The sequence below is a fragment of the Poecile atricapillus genome, chromosome 17 (genome assembly GCF_030490865.1).
Source record: "Poecile atricapillus isolate bPoeAtr1 chromosome 17, bPoeAtr1.hap1, whole genome shotgun sequence".
Taxonomy (NCBI): Eukaryota; Metazoa; Chordata; class Aves; order Passeriformes; family Paridae; genus Poecile; species Poecile atricapillus.
The window spans coordinates 6,615,946-6,638,938 of record NC_081265.1 but is presented as its reverse complement, the minus strand read 5'-3'; the positions used below and the strand labels follow the sequence as shown (position 1 = coordinate 6,638,938).

The 22,993-nt window shown below is 44.9% G+C and overlaps 1 protein-coding gene across 4 annotated transcripts in view; it reads right to left on the bottom strand.

Moving 5' to 3' along the window:
* The window catches only part of TMEM94 (transmembrane protein 94), a 73,430-nt gene extending 52,457 nt beyond the window's left edge, over positions 1-20,973 (bottom strand). For all 4 annotated transcript variants that reach the window (XR_009279068.1, XR_009279069.1, XM_058852693.1 and 1 more), the window contains exons 1-2: positions 20,841-20,973; positions 5,154-5,280 (exon numbers count right to left, since the gene is read on the bottom strand). Coding sequence is in view for 2 of the 4 variants with exons in the window: in XM_058852693.1 (XP_058708676.1) it covers positions 5,154-5,177 (24 nt within the window). In the remaining 2 variants the exon portion in view is untranslated. The remainder of the gene's footprint in view (positions 1-5,153; positions 5,281-20,840) is intronic.
* Between the last annotated feature and the right edge of the window lie 2,020 nt (positions 20,974-22,993).

Below are 22,993 nucleotides of genomic sequence, written 5' to 3'. Positions count from 1 at the left end.
CACAAAACTTCAGTACATCTTTCATCCCCTTGAGAGTTTCCTTCCCATCCCTGCTTCTTCTGCTGAAGACTTTGGGGACTAAAACGATGATCCAGCCTGGCAGGTGCACTGCCAGCTGGATCCCACAGGGATAAGGAGGTTCAACAGTTACAGAGCAAAGCCTATAGAAGCAACAGACAAATTTAAGCCATGAGGCAGAGGGGCAGCAAAGCAGGAGTCAGCAGCTAAAATCCTGTGTGGATCTTCCTATTGGTCCTGGGATTAAAATTGAAGTTTAAAACAGTTTCTTTTCCTGTCACCACCAAAAACATGCTATTCCCTAGCTAAAATCATCACTCTGTGTTTCATGTCCTGCCCCTCCTTCCCCCAAAACATCAAAGCTCTTCATGCCCCATCACATCAGGCAGGATGCAGACTGGGGAGGGAGACAAGGAAAGCCATTTTGAAATTAAATGTTAAGGGAGAGGAACTTACTTTGCGACATTTGCCTTGGTGGGGGATCCAGAGATCAGCCTGTTTGAAGAGCATTCCTGCACCACTTCCCCAGCAACTTGCACTGCTGCTGCTCTCCAAAAATGAGAGAGCAAAGAGGCAGAGAGAGCAAGACCGTGCAGAGCCCAGCGCCGCAGAGAATGAGACAGAAGCAGCAGAGTGAAGCACCAGTCTGCTGATTAATTCAGCCTGTTTCCAGTCACGCTGCAGATCCAGCAAGGAGGCGGCGGATGGGGGTGGGGGATGAGGGAGGATGAGGGATGGAAAGAGGGGGAGAAAAAAGCAGAGAGGGAAGAAAGTTTGCCCAGGATAGCACCAGATGTCTGTGAGAATGGTTCATTCATCAGATGGAGCCGACATAGTGAAGATCCCTGGGCTCACTGCCTGCAGAGCTGCATATGCATGCACAGGAAGGAATGATGCTGACAGACAGGGGTCTGTGCAAAAGCAGATGGCAAATTAGGTAGGACAAAGTGCTATAAAACATACTACAGGGGAAGAAACACCTGAGTAGACATGGAAAAGGACTAAATTGAGACCAAGAGCCCCTGGAATACTAACTACCTCACAGATGACTCCACAGCTTTGGATTCAAGTTCAATTAAAAAATATAAATGTTTGCTATTTAAACAAGTTGAGATGGTTACAGGCCCCATCTGAAGTGTTCCCTCCCTCTGCTCTTGTTGATAAAGAATGCAGCAAAACCCCCTCACAGCATCCCTTATTCATCCTGAGCCACACAATCTGAACTAAAAGGTGCACATAAATTCACCATAGCCATGCCTGGGGCTCCACATTAACCTGGGCATGACACACAGGAGGCAAAGGATGAGTGTAGACAGGGAAGGATTGGGTAGAACAACAACAGGGGGATAAAAAGGTGAAGAAGGAATGAGCCTTCTCTCTCATTCTCATCTTTTGCTGGAATTTTTCTTTCTCACTGTTGGAGGGATGCACCTTTATAAGTGAGTACTTATTTAGCTCCTACTTCAGCGCTGTCCTAATTCTGTCTGGGGCTTCCTAGTTCTGCAGAGCAATCACTAAAACAACTGCTTTCATTCCACACAGAAAGGGGTAAAGAACTGGCCCAGCCAGGCACCACCTCAATAGCTTGCCAAGGGTTACAGCTGGCTGGTACCAAGCAGGACAGGCACTGCCAAGGCTTCCAGTCTCAGCATATTGTGCAGCTCTGAAGACCATGTACAGGTGTCAGGACTCACCTACCCTGCCTGGACAAGCTGTTCACTTCTTTTCCTTTTCTGAGGTTCAAATGCTTCATTAGGCATTAGCCCATACTCTGTGTTTTAAACCAGAAGGGCAGAGATTAAGTGGCCTCAATATTCACAATAAACCCAACACAGGGTCTGGTTATCACCTGTGTGTTGGCACTGACGTACACATCGGTGTGTAATCTCATAAAGCTCCCAGAGCCAAAGCTGAAGGGTAGCAGACAATTTGTATTTATTTAATGTAACTTCAGGAGAAAGCAGAAGAGAGAAAGAGGCAAAACATCCTTTATCCTTCTGCAGGGCATTTTGTTTCCTAGACAACAATTTTAAACTGCAGAAAACAAGAAAATGTCCTAATGGAACAATTTTTCTTTCCTGCCTGCTAAGGAACTACTCATCTACTCCTTTAAACACAAAGAAAAAAGGAGAGAAAAAAGAAAAGATCAACAAGACTGGGTAAGAGTGGATAAACCCTCACATAACATACCTGTAAGACCCCTTCTTTATCACAGTGGTTGCTGATCTGTTTCCCATAGCTCTGTACCTTTTGGAAACTTGAATGAAAGTGAATAAAATAACTTGCTTGTGCAATACCAGGAACAATCCTTGTGCTTCATGCAGTTAAGAGGTCCCAACCTCAAAACCTCCAGCTTTGGTCATGGACACAAATGGAATTGGATCGAATTGCTTCTTCTTGTTTACCCCACTGCTGAGAGACCTTGCTCTAAAGTGTTTTGTGTAGGGCAGTAATTTGTACTATGTAGCTTCCTTCTAATATCAACTGGTATCAGAAATTGCATCTGGATATGCATTTGTGCATTAAATAATAGAATTAAAGAGCAGAAGACAAAAACTTGGGATTTGAAGATAAAACTGGGACCTGAAACAGAGGGCTGAGTATAAAGGCAGGGACTGACCCACACAAAATCTGCAGCATAAATGAGAGACGCCTGTGGAAAAAGGATCAGTTGGTGAAAAAGCCCTTGGAAGAAGAGCTCAGCTTTTAGAGAACAGGAATAAAAACAGAGACACAGTCACTGGCAGGATGAGAAGTGGCAAAGGACTTGGGCTACTTTTCAGCTCAAAGGTAGGACTGTAGCTCTTGTTAGGCAACCTGGAACAAGGCCCAACAGTGCTGGAGCTGGAGCGATGTGGAGCACAGCACAGGCTCCCTGAACACGTTTCCAGGCTCTGGCCAGGAGGCACGGTGCTGTATCCAGGCTGCAGCAATTACACTGGGACAATACAGCTCAGTTGTTATGGGTAACTGTGGAAGGGATGATGTCAATAATTTTTGTTAGCGTGGCTGCAAATCCAGCCTCCATCTAATGCAACGCACTCAGGAGCCTCCCACTGTCCTGTGGCAATCAGTGCTGCTCTCTCAGTATGTGCTGAGTGGTCTTGGAGCAGAGATTCAGGCACCTTTCACAAGTATTAAATTCACTTCAGAAATACAAAGATAATTTAAAAGTCAGAGGAGGAGGAGAAAGAACAAGGTACCAGCACATTTAATTTAAGAAGGTTTTGGCTCTGCTCCTAAAATACTCTCTGCCTTTCTCTGTGGTGTCTGGCTTCTGGCAAAAACTGGAAGGCAGCCTGCATTACACCTGACAAACTCTGATCCTCAGCCATTCCTGACAAGGGAACTTATTAGCCAACTGGAGCCAGAGGACAAGTCTCTCATCTGAGTGACAGATGTCCATGCTTCAGCAGTGCTCTGAGCACGTCTCCTGGCCCAGGAGTGCTAACTTTCCACCACACACGTATTTTGAAGAGATTGCTTTCAACCAGATTTGGGACTGATGTTTTCACGTGGGTTCATTTTATTTTTAGCATTTTAAAATAAACCTAGCACATTAAATTTACTGCTGAGGTTACAAAGCAGGTTAATTTGTTCCCTTATCAGTGTATATGTGTCCAAGTTCTTCACTTTGGGAATGAAGACGGATTCCACCTTAAATGGGGTGGAAGGAGGATCTGTAGATTAAAAAAAGAAAAAAAAAAAAGGAGCAAACTCCTTAGCACCAAACAATAATTACAGAATGGTTTGGATTGAAAGAGACCTTAAAGATCATCTAGTTCCAGGCCCCCTGCTTGGGATTGCTAACAAAAATAAAATCATGGTCTTTCCTCAGAATCCAAACAAAGTTGTAAAATGCAGCTTTATGTATCTGTGGGGTTATTAAATTCCTATTTAAAAGATTGTGGTCATCTCTTGCCTTCATTTCTAATTCCCATTCAGAAAGGAGGGAGAAAAAATTTCAGGAAGTCAGGAGAGGAGGTTGGTTCTTGAGAAAACCATGATTCCCCCTGTAACCTCCTTGTCAGGAGGCCTAATAGGCCTTTTAAAGGTCTATTACAATACTGTCCATGCTGCTGCCTGTCCAGCAATTTGATATGATCTTCCTGCACTGCACAGTGGAGAATGTCAAACGAGAAAGGTGAGCCAAAGATAGTGACTTACAGTGAAAGTGTCTCTGCTATGCCCTGCTCTCTTTGGTGCTCTCAGATCCTACACAGAACACACCCCTGCACACAGTGGTAATTGCATCATCTCTTAAAATGATCAATACCAGATTAGCCCATGATGTCATTAACAAGAGAACAAGTAGATAATTGTCCTCATCAGAATGTTAACTCTATAGTAATAAAGCAATTTGATATAAAACAACATAGGTCAAACACTTCCTCTGAGCATTCCAGAGCCAAGAGGTTCAGGCAGCAGTGAGCCCAGGCCTTCCTAGTCTAGCACAGCTCAGAGCAGAAACCCAGCAAAGAAGCAGCTGAGTTGGCCAGTGCCACAGCTGATGTGAAAAACTGACCTTTAAAAGTCACTTACACTGCTGTAGTATCTTTCAGTCTAGTGCTTTGCTTTGCACTAATGAACAAAACCATTTCTTGCTGCTGCAAACAAAACAGCAAGGAAGGGATGCACAGAGAAGACAGAGACAGCCAGCAGATTAAAGCTCATGGTGTGGTGGGGAAAGGGACACCAGAGAGAAAAGTCAAGAGTGTTCTCTCACCAGAACTGGCTGAGACCCCAAGTTACCATCAACAAAACTGGACACAGATTATTTCATTGCCCGGGTTTATTTAAAAAAAATTTTCAGTGAATTCAGCCTCTCAAGTAAAGCCAAGCTGAGTGTCCATGGGAATGGAGCCTCAGCTTAGAGCTCAAAAGAGACACACTGCAGGTGTGACAGAGGATACTCCACCTGTGCTGTTCCACTGTGGTGCCTCAGTCCCACCCTGCAAAGGATTTCCCTGCTAACACAGGGATGTGAAGATGACAGAACTCTCAACTTTGATACACTAACCATGTATTATACCACTATGTTATAATGTTACCTGGTGAATCTTGACCCAAAATAATAAAGACATTTTAAAGGACTCAGCACTTAAGTTAGGCGTGACTGTTATCAGCAAACCTACCTGACACTTCTCCTTGAGGTCCATGGCTGTGCAGTTCTGTAAGCATGTCCAGCAAAAGGGGACTGCTCCTCAGGGGAGAATGTCTCCTAGGTAGAGAAGAGCTTGGCTACATTTACCACATCACCATCTGTAGAAACAGAAGGGGAAGCAATCAAGTCTCCCACATTGCTTCCTTTAGGATAAGAAAGTGATGAAATTCACAAAATTCAAATTACAGGATTGGTCTTTAAAAGAACTAGGGAGATGAAAGTCCTTCTAACAGTGCATCAACCCACCCTGTAACTCAGAAGCTAGCTTAATTCTCCCCAAAATCTGGCATCCACAGATGAATTAAATTCCCTGAAGTACAGAGTTAAGAGTATGACTGTAGTCTTGACAGGCTTTTGGGCAAACCTCCAAAAATAGCTGACAAAGCCTGGATTCCACCAGGTGTTGGAGCAAGCTGTCATCCACGGCTATTTGTCTTGTTACTCTTATCTACCAGGAGCTTTGTCCAGCTAATCTCTAATGGAGCCAGCAATAATGATTCCTCCATTTGCTGAACATCACATCCAACCTTTGATAAGGCTGTGCTGCTGGGCTGAGCATGGATCTGATGACCAGTAGGTAGGCCAGAACTCCTGAAAACATTTCCAGATGACCATGGATCCAGGCCTTTTCTCTTTTCAGCAAAAGTGGGGCTCTAACAGAATTGAGGGGAAGCAGCTCTGGAGCTCACACCCCTCCTCTAGCTCACCCTCCTCTACTTCCCATGGCACAAATTTGTTCTCCTTCCACAAAATGTCTTTTCTGGTCAAAAGAAAGGATCTGTGTACATTGTTCCAGAGGACTCTCTCACATATAAGCACAACATGATACTATAAGATTATGATTTTCTTGGGAAAGTCTTTCTGTTGGTTAATAATTCCTGGTTCTACCTTTTAATATAACACAGAAGCACAGGGCTTGGACATATTCTTCTCCTAAATCCAAATAAACAAGGAAGCAGCTAGATATGCAAATCAACCCCAACCACCCACACACCTCCTAGATAGAACAGGACCAGCCCTTGCCAGCTGGGATTTACTACCCTGGTTTATACAACACTGCCTTCTTCAAAGAAGGAGTCTGGAGATCCCATCCTTGTAGCAGTCACCTACAGCACATCTCTGACAATGCTGCATAAATAAAAGGAAAACAAAAGGCATCCAAAAGATTACTCAGAAACCCACTCTGTCCCACTCTGCAGAGTTAGATTTCAGCATTTCCTCTCCTGCAGGTAATCCTGCACCTGCATTCCGGGGGGAAGGAGCAGGCATTCAATATTCAGAGTGCTGGTTATCAAACACCTGCCTGCAAAACCACAACCAGCACCTGCAAGTGCCATTTTTGGCTGCCAGGCTGGTTGGCATGAGCCATCAGTCTGGACTCTGCCCTACTTTTCTGTCCTGTGACCCTTTCAATGTGCACACAATGAGGGAATAAAGTTATTTTCAGTGACTTCAAATCCCTGCCAGGCCAATTAGCAACTGCAAAAAGAAGATCAGACAAAATTACTGGAGAGAAGCTGACAAACAGCACCCAGCAGAGGGCAGGGAGTAGTGATGCCGAATTTTGCCCCAAAAGGCGATGAATAACTGTCTAAGAGACGCAGTTTAAGTCAGATAGACAGGAGGTATTTTATTAGCAACGTGCACGTTGGGGAAATCTCTAAAGGGAGTTTTCCAAAGTCTTACAACAAAAGCATGCCTTTTATACAGTTTAGGTTTGGAATTACATCATATCAATGCATATTCATATGGGGCGTGCCGTAGGCGGGGCGTGGGCGGAAACTTCTATTTTGAGGATCTTTTCGGGGGTCGTTCCGGTCGGCCTTCATCGTGGGCGAGGGTCTCCGAGGAGTCTTCCTCCTTAAACTTTTGAACTTCTTTCCAAATTTGGTCCTTTCCCGGTGTAGTTGGCCGAGTTCCCAACCTCCTAGGGCCAACTTATCATATTGACATTAGGCATGCTTTAGCTTCGGCTTAAATTACGCTTAGTCCGGTGATTTTTTTATCCTTCTCTTTCCCTCCTGTCGTTGTGTTTATTACTTCCAGATGTTCCCTTCATATTCTATGTTTTAACCCATTATTTCTCGAAGGCTATCTATTTTATGGCTTCATTCCCCCCTTTTCTTATGACTTACGAATTCTTTCGTCAAGGTCTGATCCTAAGAGTGCTGATGTCTAATCCTAAGAGCGCTGATGCGCTCGTACCATAGCCCAAACCATTTGGGTCCTTTTCATTATGATCCTTAGCTTCCACCACATAAAAATATTTGTAAAAGTTAAAACCAACAAGGCTCCAACTACCAATATCATTGGGGGCACCAGGTAATTGAAAACCTGTGTGGCTGTTGGGGAAAATCCTGTGAAGATATCCCACCAATGATGCTGGCCTACTTGTTCTACTTCGGTGAGGACATTCTTTATTCTTTCTGAATCATGTTCTACCTGCCATACCATCCGTGTAGTTGTTTGATTCACTCTTTGCACCAATTCCTTTACTTTAGGGTGTGCGAGCATTGCTTTGAGAATTTTGACATCCATCCCTATTTGCAATTCTGGTATTTCTCGATACAGGTTAAAATCTGTGTTAATTAGCTGTTGAGTAGTTATTGGGACAGTATAATGAAAATCGCAACCCACTATTTTGGTAAAGTTGCATACACAAAAGTTAGTATTGTTAGTTTCCTCTTGGCAATTATCTATAGTGACATTGTCACAGGCTGTCCGTACGCAAGCACACCCATTCCCTATATAGTAAACTTGTGACTGTGTTCGATTACGCAAAAGCACTTCAAAGGTGCACACTCTATTCTCAGCATCTAAGCATAAATCTTCTGCCTCTACTACAGCGTTTTCGCAAACATAACCTAGCTGTCCTCTAGGAATACATGCTTCTGTGCTAACCGATTGCCACTTATTTTTGATATAATCATAACTGGCCCAAACATTGTTTGCATTCCGCTGGTGGAGTGGTTTCTTGGGGCAAGTCTTTGGGGCTGTGATCCGGTTGGATCTTCCCGGAAATCACTCCACCGACATGAAATTGGGCCCTTTTGCTGCCTCCAAATAGTGGGCTTACCCATTTTTACCGGACTAAAGGTAATTAAGTTATGTTCGGATGCTGACTTCCCCAAGGATCGAATTGTCAATACTAGCTGCTTTGTTCTTCCTTCCACTGAGTCAAGCTCTCGACACCCAATTTGGATTTGGTCTCCCTTGTATGCTACCATGGAAGATTGATGCCATAATTTACTTGCGTATGGCTGATTGTTACGTAGGGCATATACCTCGAAATAGGGTCCCTTCGCTCCCCATTCCGGGTGGATACACTGGTGTGCGTGAGACCATGGATCTATCGGGTCAGAGTCTCGGGGAAGAACTATACTTATCGAGAGTCCAATGATCCGGGTTGAAAGGGCTTGAGGTGAAGTCAAGGTCATGATGTCCGTTCCTCTTGTTTACTCTCTGGAGCTTTCTTGACCCGCGAGTAATGAATCCACGTAGGTCGCTCCTTGATCCGGACCGCGGTGAAGGTAGTCAGCAGCACTTGGAAAGGTCCTTCCCACTTCTCTTGTAGGGGTTTTCCTAAAAGATTCTTAACATACACCCAATCACCGGGGTTAAACGGATGCAATTTACAATCAGGTTGTTTAGGTTGGTGCTCTATTACCACGGTAGCATTCTTATCCAATTGTTTCCCCACTGTAATTACATAATCATAAATGTACTGGTTACCGATTTGGCCTATGGCATCCCCGTTTACAACTTGCATAGCATAAGGTCTACCATACAGGATTTCGAATGGGCTTAGCTTCTCTTTTGACCTTGGTTTGACTCTCAGCCTCAGCAGAGCAATAGGCAAGGCTTGATACCATAATGCTTTGCTTATTGCTCTCACCACTTTCGCACAGAAGTGTGTACCCCTATCCGAGGAAATACTCTTCGGTACCCCAAACCGCGGAATGATTTCATTCAACAGTATTTCGGTCACTTCTCTTTCCTTGTTTGTCCTGCAAGGGAATGCTTCAGGCCACCCAGAAAATGTATCAGTCAATACCAACAAATATCGAAGCCCCCCTTTTCTTGGGAGCTCAGAAAAATCAATTTGCCATACTTCACCTGGGAATTTACCTCGACTTATGGCTCCTTGGTGTATCTTGGTTCTCGTATTCGGGTTATTTCTCAGGCACCGTTCGCACTGGGATGTTACGTGCTTTATAGTAGTAAATAATTTCGGTCCTGCTATCCTGGTTTGCAAATATTGGTAAAGCGGATCCAAACCCCAATGGGCCTTCTCATGTTCTGCTTTTACAAACTGCCACATCACATTTCCTGGTACTACTAACTGTCCTGTTTCCAATTGACCCTAACCATTTTCTAATATTTTGCCCTTATTTCTTTGAATCCATTTATGGTCTGATTCCTGGTAATCTGGCTTGATACTGATATCCAGGTCTCCTGGTATTAGGGCCATTATTCCCACTTCCCTAGACTTTGTGGCAGCCAATTTGGCCTCTGTATCTGCCTTTCTATTTCCTATTTCTGGAATAGTATTGCCTTTCAGATGTCCCTTACAATGCATTATGGCCACTTGAGCTGGGAGTTGGACCGCCTCTAGCAATCGCAGAACCTCTTCTGCATGTTTGACTGTTTTTCCTTGTGTAGTCAACAGTCCTCTTTCTTTCCAGATGGCCCCATGAGCATGTACAACAGAAAAGGCATATTTAGAGTCTGTCCATATATTGATTTGCATATTCTCTGCCAATTCCAGAGCTCGAGTCAGAGCTATCAGTTCTGCCTTCTGGGCTGAAGTTCCTGTGGGTAAGGGGTTCGACTCAATTACCCTTTCTGTAGTAGTGACCGCATAACCAGCCATTCTTACTCCTTGCTTCACGAAGCTGCTGCCATCCGAGAACCAGTTGTCCGCATCTTCGAACGGCTCTTCTTTGAGGTCCGGGCGACTGGAATAGACAGCTTCAATTGTCTCCAGGTAGTCGTGTTCGATGGGTTCTGCCGGGGCTCTTCCTTCTAGAAATGAAGCTGGGTTCACAATGTTAGTTACCTGAATGGTTACGTCATCTGATTCAGCCAGAACGGCCTGGTATTTTAGGAATCTGGAAGGCGACAACCAATGGTTGCCTTTCTGTTCCAGCACAGCTGACACGGTGTGGGATACTAGTACAGTCACCTTTTGGCCTAGCGTGAGCTTCCTGGCCTCTTCTATGTTAATTATCACTGCGGCCACTGCCCTCAGACAGCCTGGCCATCCTTTGCTTACTTCATCCAATCGCTTAGAGAAGTAGGCCACAGCTCTCTTGTGTGGTCCCAGCTGCTGTGCTAGGACTCCTAAGGCCATCCCTTGTCGTTCGTGGGAGAACAGCCAGAATGGTTTTGATACATCTGGGAGACCTAAGGCTGGTGCTCTCATTAGTTCCATCTTCAGCTTCTTGAAGGCTTCTTCTGCCTCGGGAGTCCAAACTAGGATGCTCTTAGCCTCCTTCAACAAATCATACAGTGGTTTAGCAAGTATCCCGTACTGGTAGATCCATAACCGACACCAACCTGTCATCCCCAAAAAGGCGCGCAGATCTCTCACCGTCTCTGGTTTGGGCATCTGGCAGATGGCCTCTTTCCTAGCTGCTCCCAGGGATCGCTGTCCTCTGGAGACTTCGTATCCCAGGTACACCACTTGTGTCTGTACCAGCTGTGCTTTCTGTCGAGAGACTCGATATCCATTTAAACCCAGGAAATTCAGCAAGGAAATGGTCCATTCAATGCATTCTTCCTCTGTCGCTGTTGCTATTAGGAGGTCGTCTACGTACTGCAGAAGGGTGCCATCTCCCAGCGGCCTTTCCCACTGTTCTAGTTCCTTGGCTAACTGATTCCCAAAAATCGTAGGGGAATTGCACCACCCTTGGGGCAACACTGTCCAGGTGAGTTGGGTCTTTCTTCCACTATCTACAGATTCCCACTCAAAGGCAAAAATCTTTTGACTCTCGAGAGCTAAGGGGAGGCAAAAGAACGCGTCTTTTAAATCTAATACGGTGAACCAGGCCAAATTCTCCTTCAGTCTGGTCAAAAGCGTGTATGGGTTAGCAACTACCGGATGCAATGCCTTAGTTATTTCATTTACTGCTCTCAGATCCTGGACTAACCTATAGGTTCCATTAGGTTTCTTGACTGGCAGGATTGGTGTATTAAAATCTGATTCGCATTCTACCAATAACCCCAGTTCCATAAACCTTCTGATTGTGGGCTCAATCCCTTTCCTATCTTCTATCCTCAGAGGGTATTGTTTCTTTCTCACCGGTTTTGTCCCAGCTTTAAGTTCAACGACAATCGGTGCTGCTTGTTTTGATTTTCCAGGTATATCAGTAGCCCACACCAATGGGTACATCTTGCTCAGGATTTGCTCGAAATTGTGGCTTTCAGGTTTAGGCTCCACACAACTGATCGTTAGGCTTAGAGCTGTAATCAGTTGTTCTTCATTTACTTGAAACTCCAATTGGTCTTTGTTAAACTTTATTACGGCCCCCAAGTTCTCCAATAAGTCTCTCCCTAGTAGGGGTTTTGGTGAATTTGGTAAATACAGGAACTGATGAATTCCCATTTGCTTCTCAATTTTGTATTTAATGGGTTTCAAAAGTAAGCCTTTTCTGGTTGGCCTGTTGCTCCCACAACTTGCACAAATTCATCACTTTTAGGTACAAATTCTTGATTTAAAACCGAAAAGGTTGCTCCCGTATCAATCAAAAAGTCTAATTCCTTTTTACCCTCCCCTAGCTCTATACTGCACTAGCCGTTGATAGTGTTCCGCGTTGCCCGGGTCCCACTCTGGTTTACTGCTGGGAAAATTATCTTCTAGTCTCCCCGATAATAGTTGGGCATGTCGCCTCCCCGTTTCCAATACGAGTTCCCTTTCCGTATCTGTCAACTCTGACAACATCACTTCTATATCCTCCCAATCAATATCTAAGTTCTTTGCCATTAGTTCAAACCTCTTTGCTACTCCCTCTGGATTCCTCCTGAAGTTCCTTGCCTCATCCCTCCAATTGTTCAAATCACTCGTCGAGAATGGCACCTTTACTCTAGTCTTTTCCCCTACTATTGGCATAACTTGTCGGAGAGGAGCTATCGTGCGATTCCCTTTCTCCCCTTGCTTTGCTTCCCCCCGTGCCACAGATCTGGTGTAATACGAGTGACTGGTCCCCTCCCCGGGATTTTCTTCCTGTGCCTCAATGCTTTCCCTATTCTTTCTCTTCTCTTTCTTCTTTCCCCCTTCTTGCTCTTCATTTTCCTCTCCTATCTCTATCACACAATCCATCCGATTCTCATCCTGCGTCTGTCGCCTCTTTTGTATCTGCCAGCTCTTATCCTGTCCCGGGCTGCGGTTCCTCTCATCCTCTGCTCCCCCTCCACTTCTCTTATCCTCTATCTGAATTACTATGTTCAGTTTCTGTGAGTTACTCTCTGCCTCCCTTTCGCATGCCTCATTATCATTCTTCTTGCTGTATCTCAATTTAGGGACGTCGCCTCCCGGTGAATTGCTTTTATCCCCAGTCCTTGGTGTACTGGTTTCCATTCTACAGACGCCTCCATTTCTGGAGGTGTTGCTATCTCCATATGGACTGAGCTCGGGTATGCTACGTGTCTCCCTTCGGCTCTCTGCTTCTGACCCACTGCCTTCCTCCCCCTCAACCTCCAGTGTGGGTGGGCTGTCAGCATTCATGTAGCTCCCTGACCCCTGTGGACTATCTAGTCCCTGAGGGCTGTTTTTTTCTCCCGTCAATCTCTGATTTTAATGGGCTGCCCTCCTTCCAACCCCGGACTCCCTCCCAGGTCCTTCCAATGCTTTAGGATGCACCCTAAGGGGGTTTTCATATTTACGTCCTTACTCTGTTGACCTCCCATGACTATCCCCTGTATCTGCGTTTTCTGTTAACCGAAACAGTCCCTCTCTCGCAACCACGATATGCTGATATATTTTAACACTTCATGCACACAATCTCAATCGCTTCGTCCGTTTCCGACCTGGCTTCTCGCGAAGAACAGGAAATGCGGAGCAGGACTCCCTCTCGCTTCGCAGCTACGCTGCGTCTCACTCACCCTCACATACAACACACACTTATAAAATAAAATTGTTTTACCAGGTTTGGTCATAAAAAAAGTCGCCCTCAAACTGTGAAGTACCGGCTTCCCAAATTCAAGGCACGTAGACAGCACAATGCGCGTTTCAATCTATTACATAAAGAGTGACAAGATGTCTCCTATAAAACTTTGCAACAAACACATAAAACGAACACACAAAACACATACAAACACCAATGGTACCAAAACCTATGATGTCCGAGATATCGAACACAAATGGTACCAATTAGGGACAAACACCAATAGTACCAAAACCTATGATGTCCGAGATATCGAACACAAATGGTACCAATTAGGGATTTTTACCAGGGCGTCCCCTGGTTTACCCTTCGGTGGTCACGTCTGACCCCCGTGTCCCAATAAAGCGCTTTAAACCAAAACCAATAAACAATTAAAAATACCTCTTAATTGGAGCAGGAGATGCAGGGAATCCTTCCTCTGCCGAAGAGCGCTGGTCCGGGAGGGGAGTCTCTTCTGACAAAAATCCGTCAGGGGCCCCAGAGGGTCCCGGCCCCGGACCGGCTCTTCGGAGGGAACCCCTCAAAGTCTGAGTCTCCTGTTTCGTCCCATCTGGGTCGCCAGAACTGATGCCGAATTTTGCCCCAAAAGGCGATGAATAACTGTCTAAGAGACGCAGTTTAAGTCAGATAGACAGGAGGTATTTTATTAGCAACGTGCACGTTGGGGAAATCTCTAAAGGGAGTTTTCCAAAGTCTTACAACAAAAGCATGCCTTTTATACAGTTTAGGTTTGGAATTACATCATATCAATGCATATTCATATGGGGCGTGCCGTAGGCGGGGCGTGGGCGGAAACTTCTATTTTGAGGATCTTTTCGGGGGTCGTTCCGGTCGGCCTTCATCGTGGGCGAGGGTCTCCGAGGAGTCTTCCTCCTTAAACTTTTGAACTTCTTTCCAAATTTGGTCCTTTCCCGGTGTAGTTGGCCGAGTTCCCAACCTCCTAGGGCCAACTTATCATATTGACATTAGGCATGCTTTAGCTTCGGCTTAAATTACGCTTAGTCCGGTGATTTTTTTATCCTTCTCTTTCCCTCCTGTCGTTGTGTTTATTACTTCCAGATGTTCCCTTCATATTCTATGTTTTAACCCATTATTTCTCGAAGGCTATCTATTTTATGGCTTCATTAGGAAGAAGGAAAAAGTAGTTTTGTGTGTTTGCACACAGCAGTTCAGAGCTTTAGTATCTTGCCTTTAATTTGAGAATGACTTCATAAGAGAAGGCAAGACAAGATGATTTTAAGGAGAAACTGGCCACTAACAAAAAAAGAACTAAAATAAATCCATGATCCTTCTCTTTAGTCCCCTCAAGATAAGATTTATTAGTTGATCTAGTGAAAGACTTATGTACCATGCTCTCACTTGTTCAAACAAAACTAAATGCCTGAATTTCTCTCTGGATCTGGATTTCAAAAGGATCCAGCACGTCTGGGTGTTATGGCTGGAGGGCAGGGTGCTGAGCTGAGCAGGAGGCAGGATTTCTGCACTGCCCTCAGTGACATTCTGATTCTGGCAGCAAACTGAAATGTGATCCTGAATGCAAAACACGCCATTCCCTAAAGTCCAAAGCACATTATCTGCATGCTTAGGAACACCACCCTGGAGTCCTTCAGTGCTAGGAAGCAGGAAACACACCAAGGGTGTTAAAAATACAAAGGACTGGTTGGAAAGAGTGAATATTCTCTGTTTAAAGAAATTCAAAAGCTGATATAATGGACAACATTAGAAGAGTTTGTAAAAACAATCAGAGGTGCACAAAGCACTGATTCATCATTGCACATGTTCAGGGCTTCTCTAAAATTTGAACACACTGACCAGCTCAGCAGTTTAGTTTTTCTCACATCCCTAATTTAAGGTACCAGCAGTGGTAGACTGTAGACATTTCACTGAGAGAAAGCAAGAAGGCAAGTCTTTCCTGTGCCAACCTAGATACAAAGAAGAAGGAGAATGTTTAATTTTCCAATGTTTAAAAAGGGTTTTCATTTAGAACCAAAAATTCCAAACACAGCTAACCCCAGACAGGTTAGGCTATCTTAGTACTGGGGTAACTGAAGCTAATAGCAAAGACAGACCAGGATGAGAAACCAACCTTCCTCAATTTCTGCACCTGGACTGGCACCAGAGCCATAGAAGATATGATATGTGCACTTCCTTTTGAATACAGAATCTATCGAAATAAAACTGCAAGAATTTTATCATTCCAACTAAAACACCTCACATGCATTGCAGAGGTGTTGCAAACACTCAGGAAATAGCTTCACACACTGAGGCTGCAGCAATTTAATAAATTCTGGAGGCAGCCTGCAAATCTGCAGAGTTGTGCATCCACTCACTCCTGACCCTGCAAGGTCCTTGTGTGCTCCCCTCCCACACTCCTGTTTCAGGGACTCCTGCAATTCCCACCTTCATCTGTACTCTGATGCAGGGACCCTCCACACCCTGGACCCATCCTAGTTTTGTGCACTGCTATTCCACACTGGAATATCTGCTTCTTTCTGTCCTCCCCATTCTTATCTCTCTTCTGTCTGCCCAGGCAATTAGTCACGTCGACATGTTACACTCTGCAGGGCAGAAATGAAGTGGGACTGCTTTGCTGGGACATGTTGGAGGGTGTCAAATACTCAGCTGCAGACAATCAGAGATGCCTGAAGCTGTGGCTGCTCTAATCAGACACCACATGCTCCCAGTACAGCCAGTTTACCCCTTCCACTTCCCCGGCACACTCCATTCTCCTCAGGATTTTCCAGCCTAATGCAGTTTGTGAAACTTGGGAATGGCCAGATGTAGTGTTCAAGTGTCATCATGTTGCATTCAGCCTGAAAAATATTTCCAAATTGTTGGGCAAGAGTGAAAACCGGGATAGGGTTCACCAAATCATCCAATGCTAACAGCAAGCCAACTGCCTGGAGTCCTGTATACCAAACCCAGCCAATGGTTATCCCACAGCTGTGGGGACAGGCCTGCAACCCACCCTAGAATATCTCTATTTTACATGACTGACTGAGTTCTGTGCCTGGGTTTCCATGTGTTTCTGATACACTTTTCAAGTCGGAAAATATATCCACATGCCCCCTCCAAAACTTGTTTCAGTTTGGACGTGCCCTGAGCAAAGAGCAAGTCTTGTAAACTCAGAGTATCAACAAGTGTTTGAAACATCCCTCTGGGTAGCAGAACTTTGCAAGGGTCCATTCACCCTTTTCTTCACCAGATCATCTCTTGAATAACAATGTCTCATGCAGCCAGTGTATTTATATAGGTAAAAATACTGTGACTCAGATTTTCCTTTGAAATCCAAGGATTTCAGATCACTTAACCATCAGTATGAGATTGCAGTGTTGAATTTTAATAAAAAACTACACAGAATGATATATTACCTACAAAACTTATAAAACAACTAGCAAAAAGAAAGGTCAGGTAATTATAGAACCTATAGACAGCTGGAAAGAAAAAATGTGTTTCAGAAGCTGCTGTCTTTAGGGAGAAAAATAAATCAACCTAATGATACTATTTTCCCTAAAGTGTTCAATCACTGATGCTTCCATGTTATTTACTGAAAATTCCCAACACAGATTAGTCTATGAAAAATGATGGGGAGTGTGAACATTTCTTGCTGCCAAAAGTGAATTCCTCAAGAACAGAAGCCTGATCTGTCACTGAGAATAGAAACACGGGGGCACAGATAATAACCAAAAAAAGCATCTGCCTTAGAGAAAATGGCTTTGATTTGAGCTGATTGTTTTGATATCAGCAGAACCATATGGTCTTCCTACTCATGAGGAGCTGATGTCTGCCTGGTAATTTGCCACACGGGCACATTTGCTGATATATGGCCTTCCAAAGGTGCATCAAGTGATACTGTCAATTGCTTTGAGACCCACTGAGATCATGGAATAATTACAGCAAGGGAGCTGGCAGCCACACTTCTTGGCTTCAGTATCTGCCTGTGAAAAAAGATTTGTCAGAAGTTGGGCCAGCTAAATATTCTCTGCCTCAATAACCCCAGATTGTAGATAGGAATATGCATATCTGCTTCAGAGGGAGACTGTGAAGTAAATTTATTAGTATCTGTAAAGTGAGCTCCTCTGAAATAGTGTTGCATATGTGCTAAGTATTATCAACTCAGTAGTGGTCAAATACCTCATTTGAGCCTGGCTGTGAAGAATCAGGAGCTGATCTCACACAGTCTCTGCTTCCCTTCCTAAATAACAGGAACCAGAGAGAGGTCTATTCTGCACTGAATCACAAAGAGAACTTGAAATGAACTTAGAGATTGTCATCCATTGACAACTGTACCTCTTGGAGGTGAAATTACTTTTTGTTTAAACCTTACTTGCTGAGAGTTTTCCAGTAAAAAATCTCTTTCCTACTTTCTCCAGCACATTCAGGACCTGAACATTGGACTGTTTCAAAAGAGAGTCATTGCTCAAAATGAAACCTGAGCAACAAAGAGGGAGAAGGGGAGTAGGGAATTGCTTTGGCACACTTGTAAAGTAAGACCTTTGGCTTACTTAAGAGATTAAGATTGATAAAACAAGATGTTCCACAAGTGAAAAAACACCTTTATTTTTGTTTTTAATTTCATTTTGGTGAGCTGAGAAGCAATTATCAAAAAAAATATGATCTAAAGAATTACAAAGCTAGTATACTCTACCTTATGGTTTCCACAGGGGCTAATATGGTTTCAAATTAAGGTATTGTAAATCTGAAAAGTATTTGCTGTGTTCATTTTTCCTTACTTGGTTAAAAATTTGGGAATGAAAAGGTTGCTTCACTTTTTCTGCTTCAGGTAGTGCCTGCCACAGAAAGACAGTGGGTCAAAGTAAAAAATGCAACAAAAGGCACAATTCTGAAAGGTGGAAGGGCCCCTCCAGCTTCTTTAGAGACATGAGACATTGTGGCATAATGTCTTGAACAGAAATTTTTACAGCACATCTATGGAAGAATTCACTGCAGAAGTGGCAGCTGTCATTCATCATCATGCTATCAATTATTATGGTAACCAGGATTGTATAAGTACCTCCATTTAAAAAGAAATAATACTGAAATGTTAGAAAACCACAGAAAGAAAATGGCCCAAAATAAAATTTAAAAAGCTTGTGCTTTTATAGGACCTTTTAACATATCAATTTTTGCTGATATACACTGACTCAGAAACAAAAGAGCAGCTTTTCCTCTTAATTCTAGATTATAAATAAAGGTGTTGTATTCATAGTTTATAGTAAATCAAGGTAAAAAAAAAAATAAATCTTACACTAGTGTTTGCCATGTGGAGATATTTGATAAACACTGTGCCAAAGGGAAGGTATTCTCTGGGAGTTCCCCAGAGCAGACTCAGCACCTGAAGGCCATTCATACCAAGCTCAAACACCCATCCCAAGCACAGAACAGCCCTTACCTAGGAAAGGCAGCTCACAGATTGTGTATTTTACTATTCTCACAAACCCCATGAAAGTTTTATGATGAACACATGTAGGATGAGCCATGTCTACAAATAAGGCAGTGAGCTGCCTCACTCTACTGTGAAAGAAAAACAGCTCTTTGCAGCCCCTGAAGAATCTCTCCCCAGTCTTCCCTCCAGAGCATTCCAGAAATCCAAAGTGAACTATTTAGTGTTCAAACACATACTTTATCACAGATGTGAACCCAACCAATCCATGGGTCTAAGTGCAGGACAATGCTGCCCAAGCATGTCACTCTCTTTGGCCAACCCATCCTGAGAACTTGCCTTTTGGCCAACCTGCCGTGGCTGCTGGCTCTGCTCCTGGCCAGTCCCAGCCAGCCACAGGGGGATGGATATAAACCCTCCCAACCCACACCTTCTCATGGTTGTCTCTGCCTGGACCAAGTTGGCCTGAGTGTTTGCAGTGGTTTCCAGCACCTAATTTGGGTAGGGTTCTAACAGATCAAGATGTAAACAGAGCTGTAATGTTAAGATTAAAGGACAAAGGTTTGTTTTCTTGTTTCTACCTGCAGCACCAATATTGATTTGTTTGGTGACCAAGGCTAGAAGCACTAATATCTTAATCCTCTCATCAGACAAAAAATGTTGGCAAGGTGTTTGTTTAAAAGGTCATGGTTAAGAAGAATATTATGTAAATATTTTTCAATAAGCTTGAGTAAAAGATAGAAAATATAAACCAATTCTCTAAAGAACAAAACATATCTTGCATAAAACCAGCATAATGGAGCTATTTCTATGTATGCCTATATTAGGCAAGCATCTTGGAAAATAAATTTAGTTCTCTTGCTAGGGTATTCAAATTTTACTATATCTGAGCAAGCCCTGTAGATTAATGCACTACAGCAGCTGTTGAGTAACAGTTTGTTTACATAGAAACCTGCATTTCTAAGTAACTTAAAGTGTTTCATAGAGATCATGTGCTACTATTCCATTGTGTCCCATTGTGTGTGAGCTGTCTGTTCAGCTAGGAAGTTTATTTTATAATTACTGAAGGAAATGATAAGATTTTAAAGAAGTAGTCCTCAGTAGCTTCCTTTCCCGAGAAAACACGAAAGTATCTATACCTTGGTAGCTGCCTCAGGAAGATAGATGGGCGCTCATAGTCTCCGCTACTATCATGGCAACTTTTAAGACTGGTAAGCCTAACTTAAGGAAAGTCTTCCATGGCACAAGATTTCCTGTGAAAACTCAGTGTTAAATGTGTAACTAAAACACTCTCTGCTCCTGTCTATGGGTTTTCCCTTCCTCTCTATCTTCTGGGTAGATAATATAATCTAAGACAAACTTCTGGTGCTTTATGTAATGGCATTTTTAAAGGGGATTTGTTAAGCTTTTCCTTATCAATAACAGCTTCTGTTATCCTGACAGGGGAAAGCTCCCACACGGACGAATAGAAAGAACTGTATGGATCACAGCTTTTGAAAATAGAACACGTGGACGTCTGAGACAAAACGAAGTGTGCCACGAACTTCTGATCAGAACATTGCGATGAAGTAGGCACAGGCGTGAAGCAATATGAAAGAACTGGCTGAGGGAAGGCTGCTATCCCAGCTGGAAGGAGACTGGAAAACCTCCTAAAGGCCAGAATCTGGGGCCAGACACTAAACCTTTATGCGGAGTATGAAACTGCAGCTCCCCCAAGCACAGCCACGGCTGATGGGCACCCCCTGGCCCGGCTCCAAGCGCAGAGCCCCGGGGATGCTCCGAGCCCGCTGCCCGGGGATGCTCCGTGGCGCTTCAAGCTGGAGCCGGTCCGGCAGCTGCGGGGGAAGCCCCGCCGGGGCGCCGAGCTGCCAAGACGTGTATGGACTGCCTTTTGTGCGTCCTTTTCTAATTTCCTCTCTCTCCCCTAAGCCGCTGGGTAACGCTCCGGGGAGCTGCGGGCAATGGGGCCGCAGGGCTGCAGGACCGCCGCGGGCTCTGCCTCGGGCCTCCCTCCTCGTGGCGGGCAGTCCCCAGCCGAGGTGGGGACCCCCGGCCGCGCTTCCCGGCGGGTCACAGCCCGGCCCTGCCCCGCCGCCCGGCCCGTACTCACCCGCCGCGCCGGGCGCTGCCGGCGGGGCCCCTCGCCCGCCGCGCCGCCTGGGCCGCCATCTCGGTCGCTGGCAGGCGGGACGCCCCGGCACCAGGGGCCCACGGGGGCGCTTCGGGGCCGCCGCAAGAAGCCGCTGTCTGGTTGGTGCGAGCCCGCCCGGCCGCCCGCATGACGCGCACTGATTGGCTGGGCAGGGGTGGCGCGCGAAGCCGGGCGCCCGCCCTGGCGGCAGGTCAGGGCCAGCTGTGAGGGGAGGCCGGGGAGAAAGGGCGGCGGCGCTGAGGGGGCGGCAGATGGAGCGGAGACCTAGGGCGAGGGTCATCCCAAGGCAGCTGGGGAGACGTCCTGGGGACGGTGGTGAGGGACAATGAAGTGACTCTGGGGTGAAGGGAACGCGAGAGGGCATGGAGAGGGCCCGAGAGCGGTTCGTGGCCCGAGGCTCCATGCCCTCGTTAATGGCAGGCCGTGGTGGGTGCCCCAGGGAAGGGAGAGACAAGGTGAGTCCCTTTTACGGTGCCATAGGAGGAGGTGACAGCTGCAAGGGGAGGGTGACACCTGCAGATCTCCCTCTGAAAAGCTGCTGTTGCAGTAGAGAACCGGCAGACTGACAGTCCCGGGAGCCATGAGGTGAAGGCAGACGCAGGGTGCCAGGTGCACAGGAAACCGTGGTAGGGATGAACACACGAACCTACATAGCCTGTAATCTTAACATGAAATCTAAGCCTCTGCAGAATCTGGAAAGGAAGTCAGAGGTGTGAGACAGCGATGCCTCACTGCTGTGCCTCTGCCTGCAGGCATTGGGGCTTGACTTAAAAATTCGTTGTAAATTGGGTAAATTGAAAATATGTATGTCCATCAATTTTAATCCCTTTCCTACTCCTGTAATTCATTGCAGAGCTTGTATTATCCCGAGTTCCGATGTGACAGTTACCATGTGCGATGTTTTGTTACAAAACTCATCTTGACTGGCTTGCTAAACTACAAATGCCAAAGCCTGGTGCAGGTGTTTGCAATTTTGTACAAAGAGCTTAAGCTCTGCATTGTTTTCCCTGTAGATGCAGCTTACTATGAGAATGTAGCATTTTGGGAGGATTCTCCATACTCCTTTGAGATAGTTTACTTTGACAGTGTCTTGATACACACAGTGCAGGATTCTACAGGTGTGATTTCAGCTCTTTTAAATACAATTTAAATTTTAGCGGAGAATCAAAGCCACAGAATTCCTGCATTTTCTGAGCTTGTTACTCAAAAGAGTTCCCCAGAATCAGTTAACAAAAGCCCCCACAACACCTGATTGATGCTGAAAGTGGTTTTGGTGACTTGAAGGAAACAAAATGGCAGATCTGGGGAATTGATGGTGTAATTTAGAGATGGTACAAGGAAAGCAGAGAAATGTCCTACTTCAATTGCAGTAACACAAAATCCTGAGTTGTGCTTAGTGCTGCACAAGCATCTCATTAGTTCCTCTTTAGATTGTTCTACCCCAATAAAAGCTACTTAATTAGTTGAAGGTTTTAAATAAAAGGTCAGAGTAAAGATGTATCTTGAACAGAGATCTGGAATCTGGGTTATTCTGCCTCTGACATGGATTCCCTGTGGATCTTAAACAAGCCCCTAATATACCCTGTTTTCACTCACAAGTACACTGTATATAGAATTTCTGTCAATGAAATGTGCACTTACAGGGGCTGGCACAGCCTGTTGGTGCCTTTACTTCCTCCTTGGTAAATCTGATCTAGCTGCTCACCTCAGGGACCTCGTGCTTGCAGAGCCCTGAGAATAAATGAAAAACATTAAAATGCATTATTACAGGGGAGATTGGAGGACCAGAAACACCCTTGAATTGGCCAGTGTTGCTACAGATTCAGAAATAGGACAGGTATCCAGAGAGGACTTTTCCCATGTATTTTAGGAGGGGGTGACCAAGGGAAACTTGATGCAAATGCTCTGAAGAACTCAAGAGGCACTAAGCAGGTGTAATTTTTGGACCTGATCTACAGGACAGTGCTCAAGTCATCAACCTCTCTATTTTTTAATATTGCAGAATTGTGTGTGAATGGTAAACAAGGTAATGTTAGTTCTGGATGTTTATAGCAGTGTAATATTTTGGTATGGAGAAACCACAAATAAGTCAGTTTTGCTTGCAAATTCAG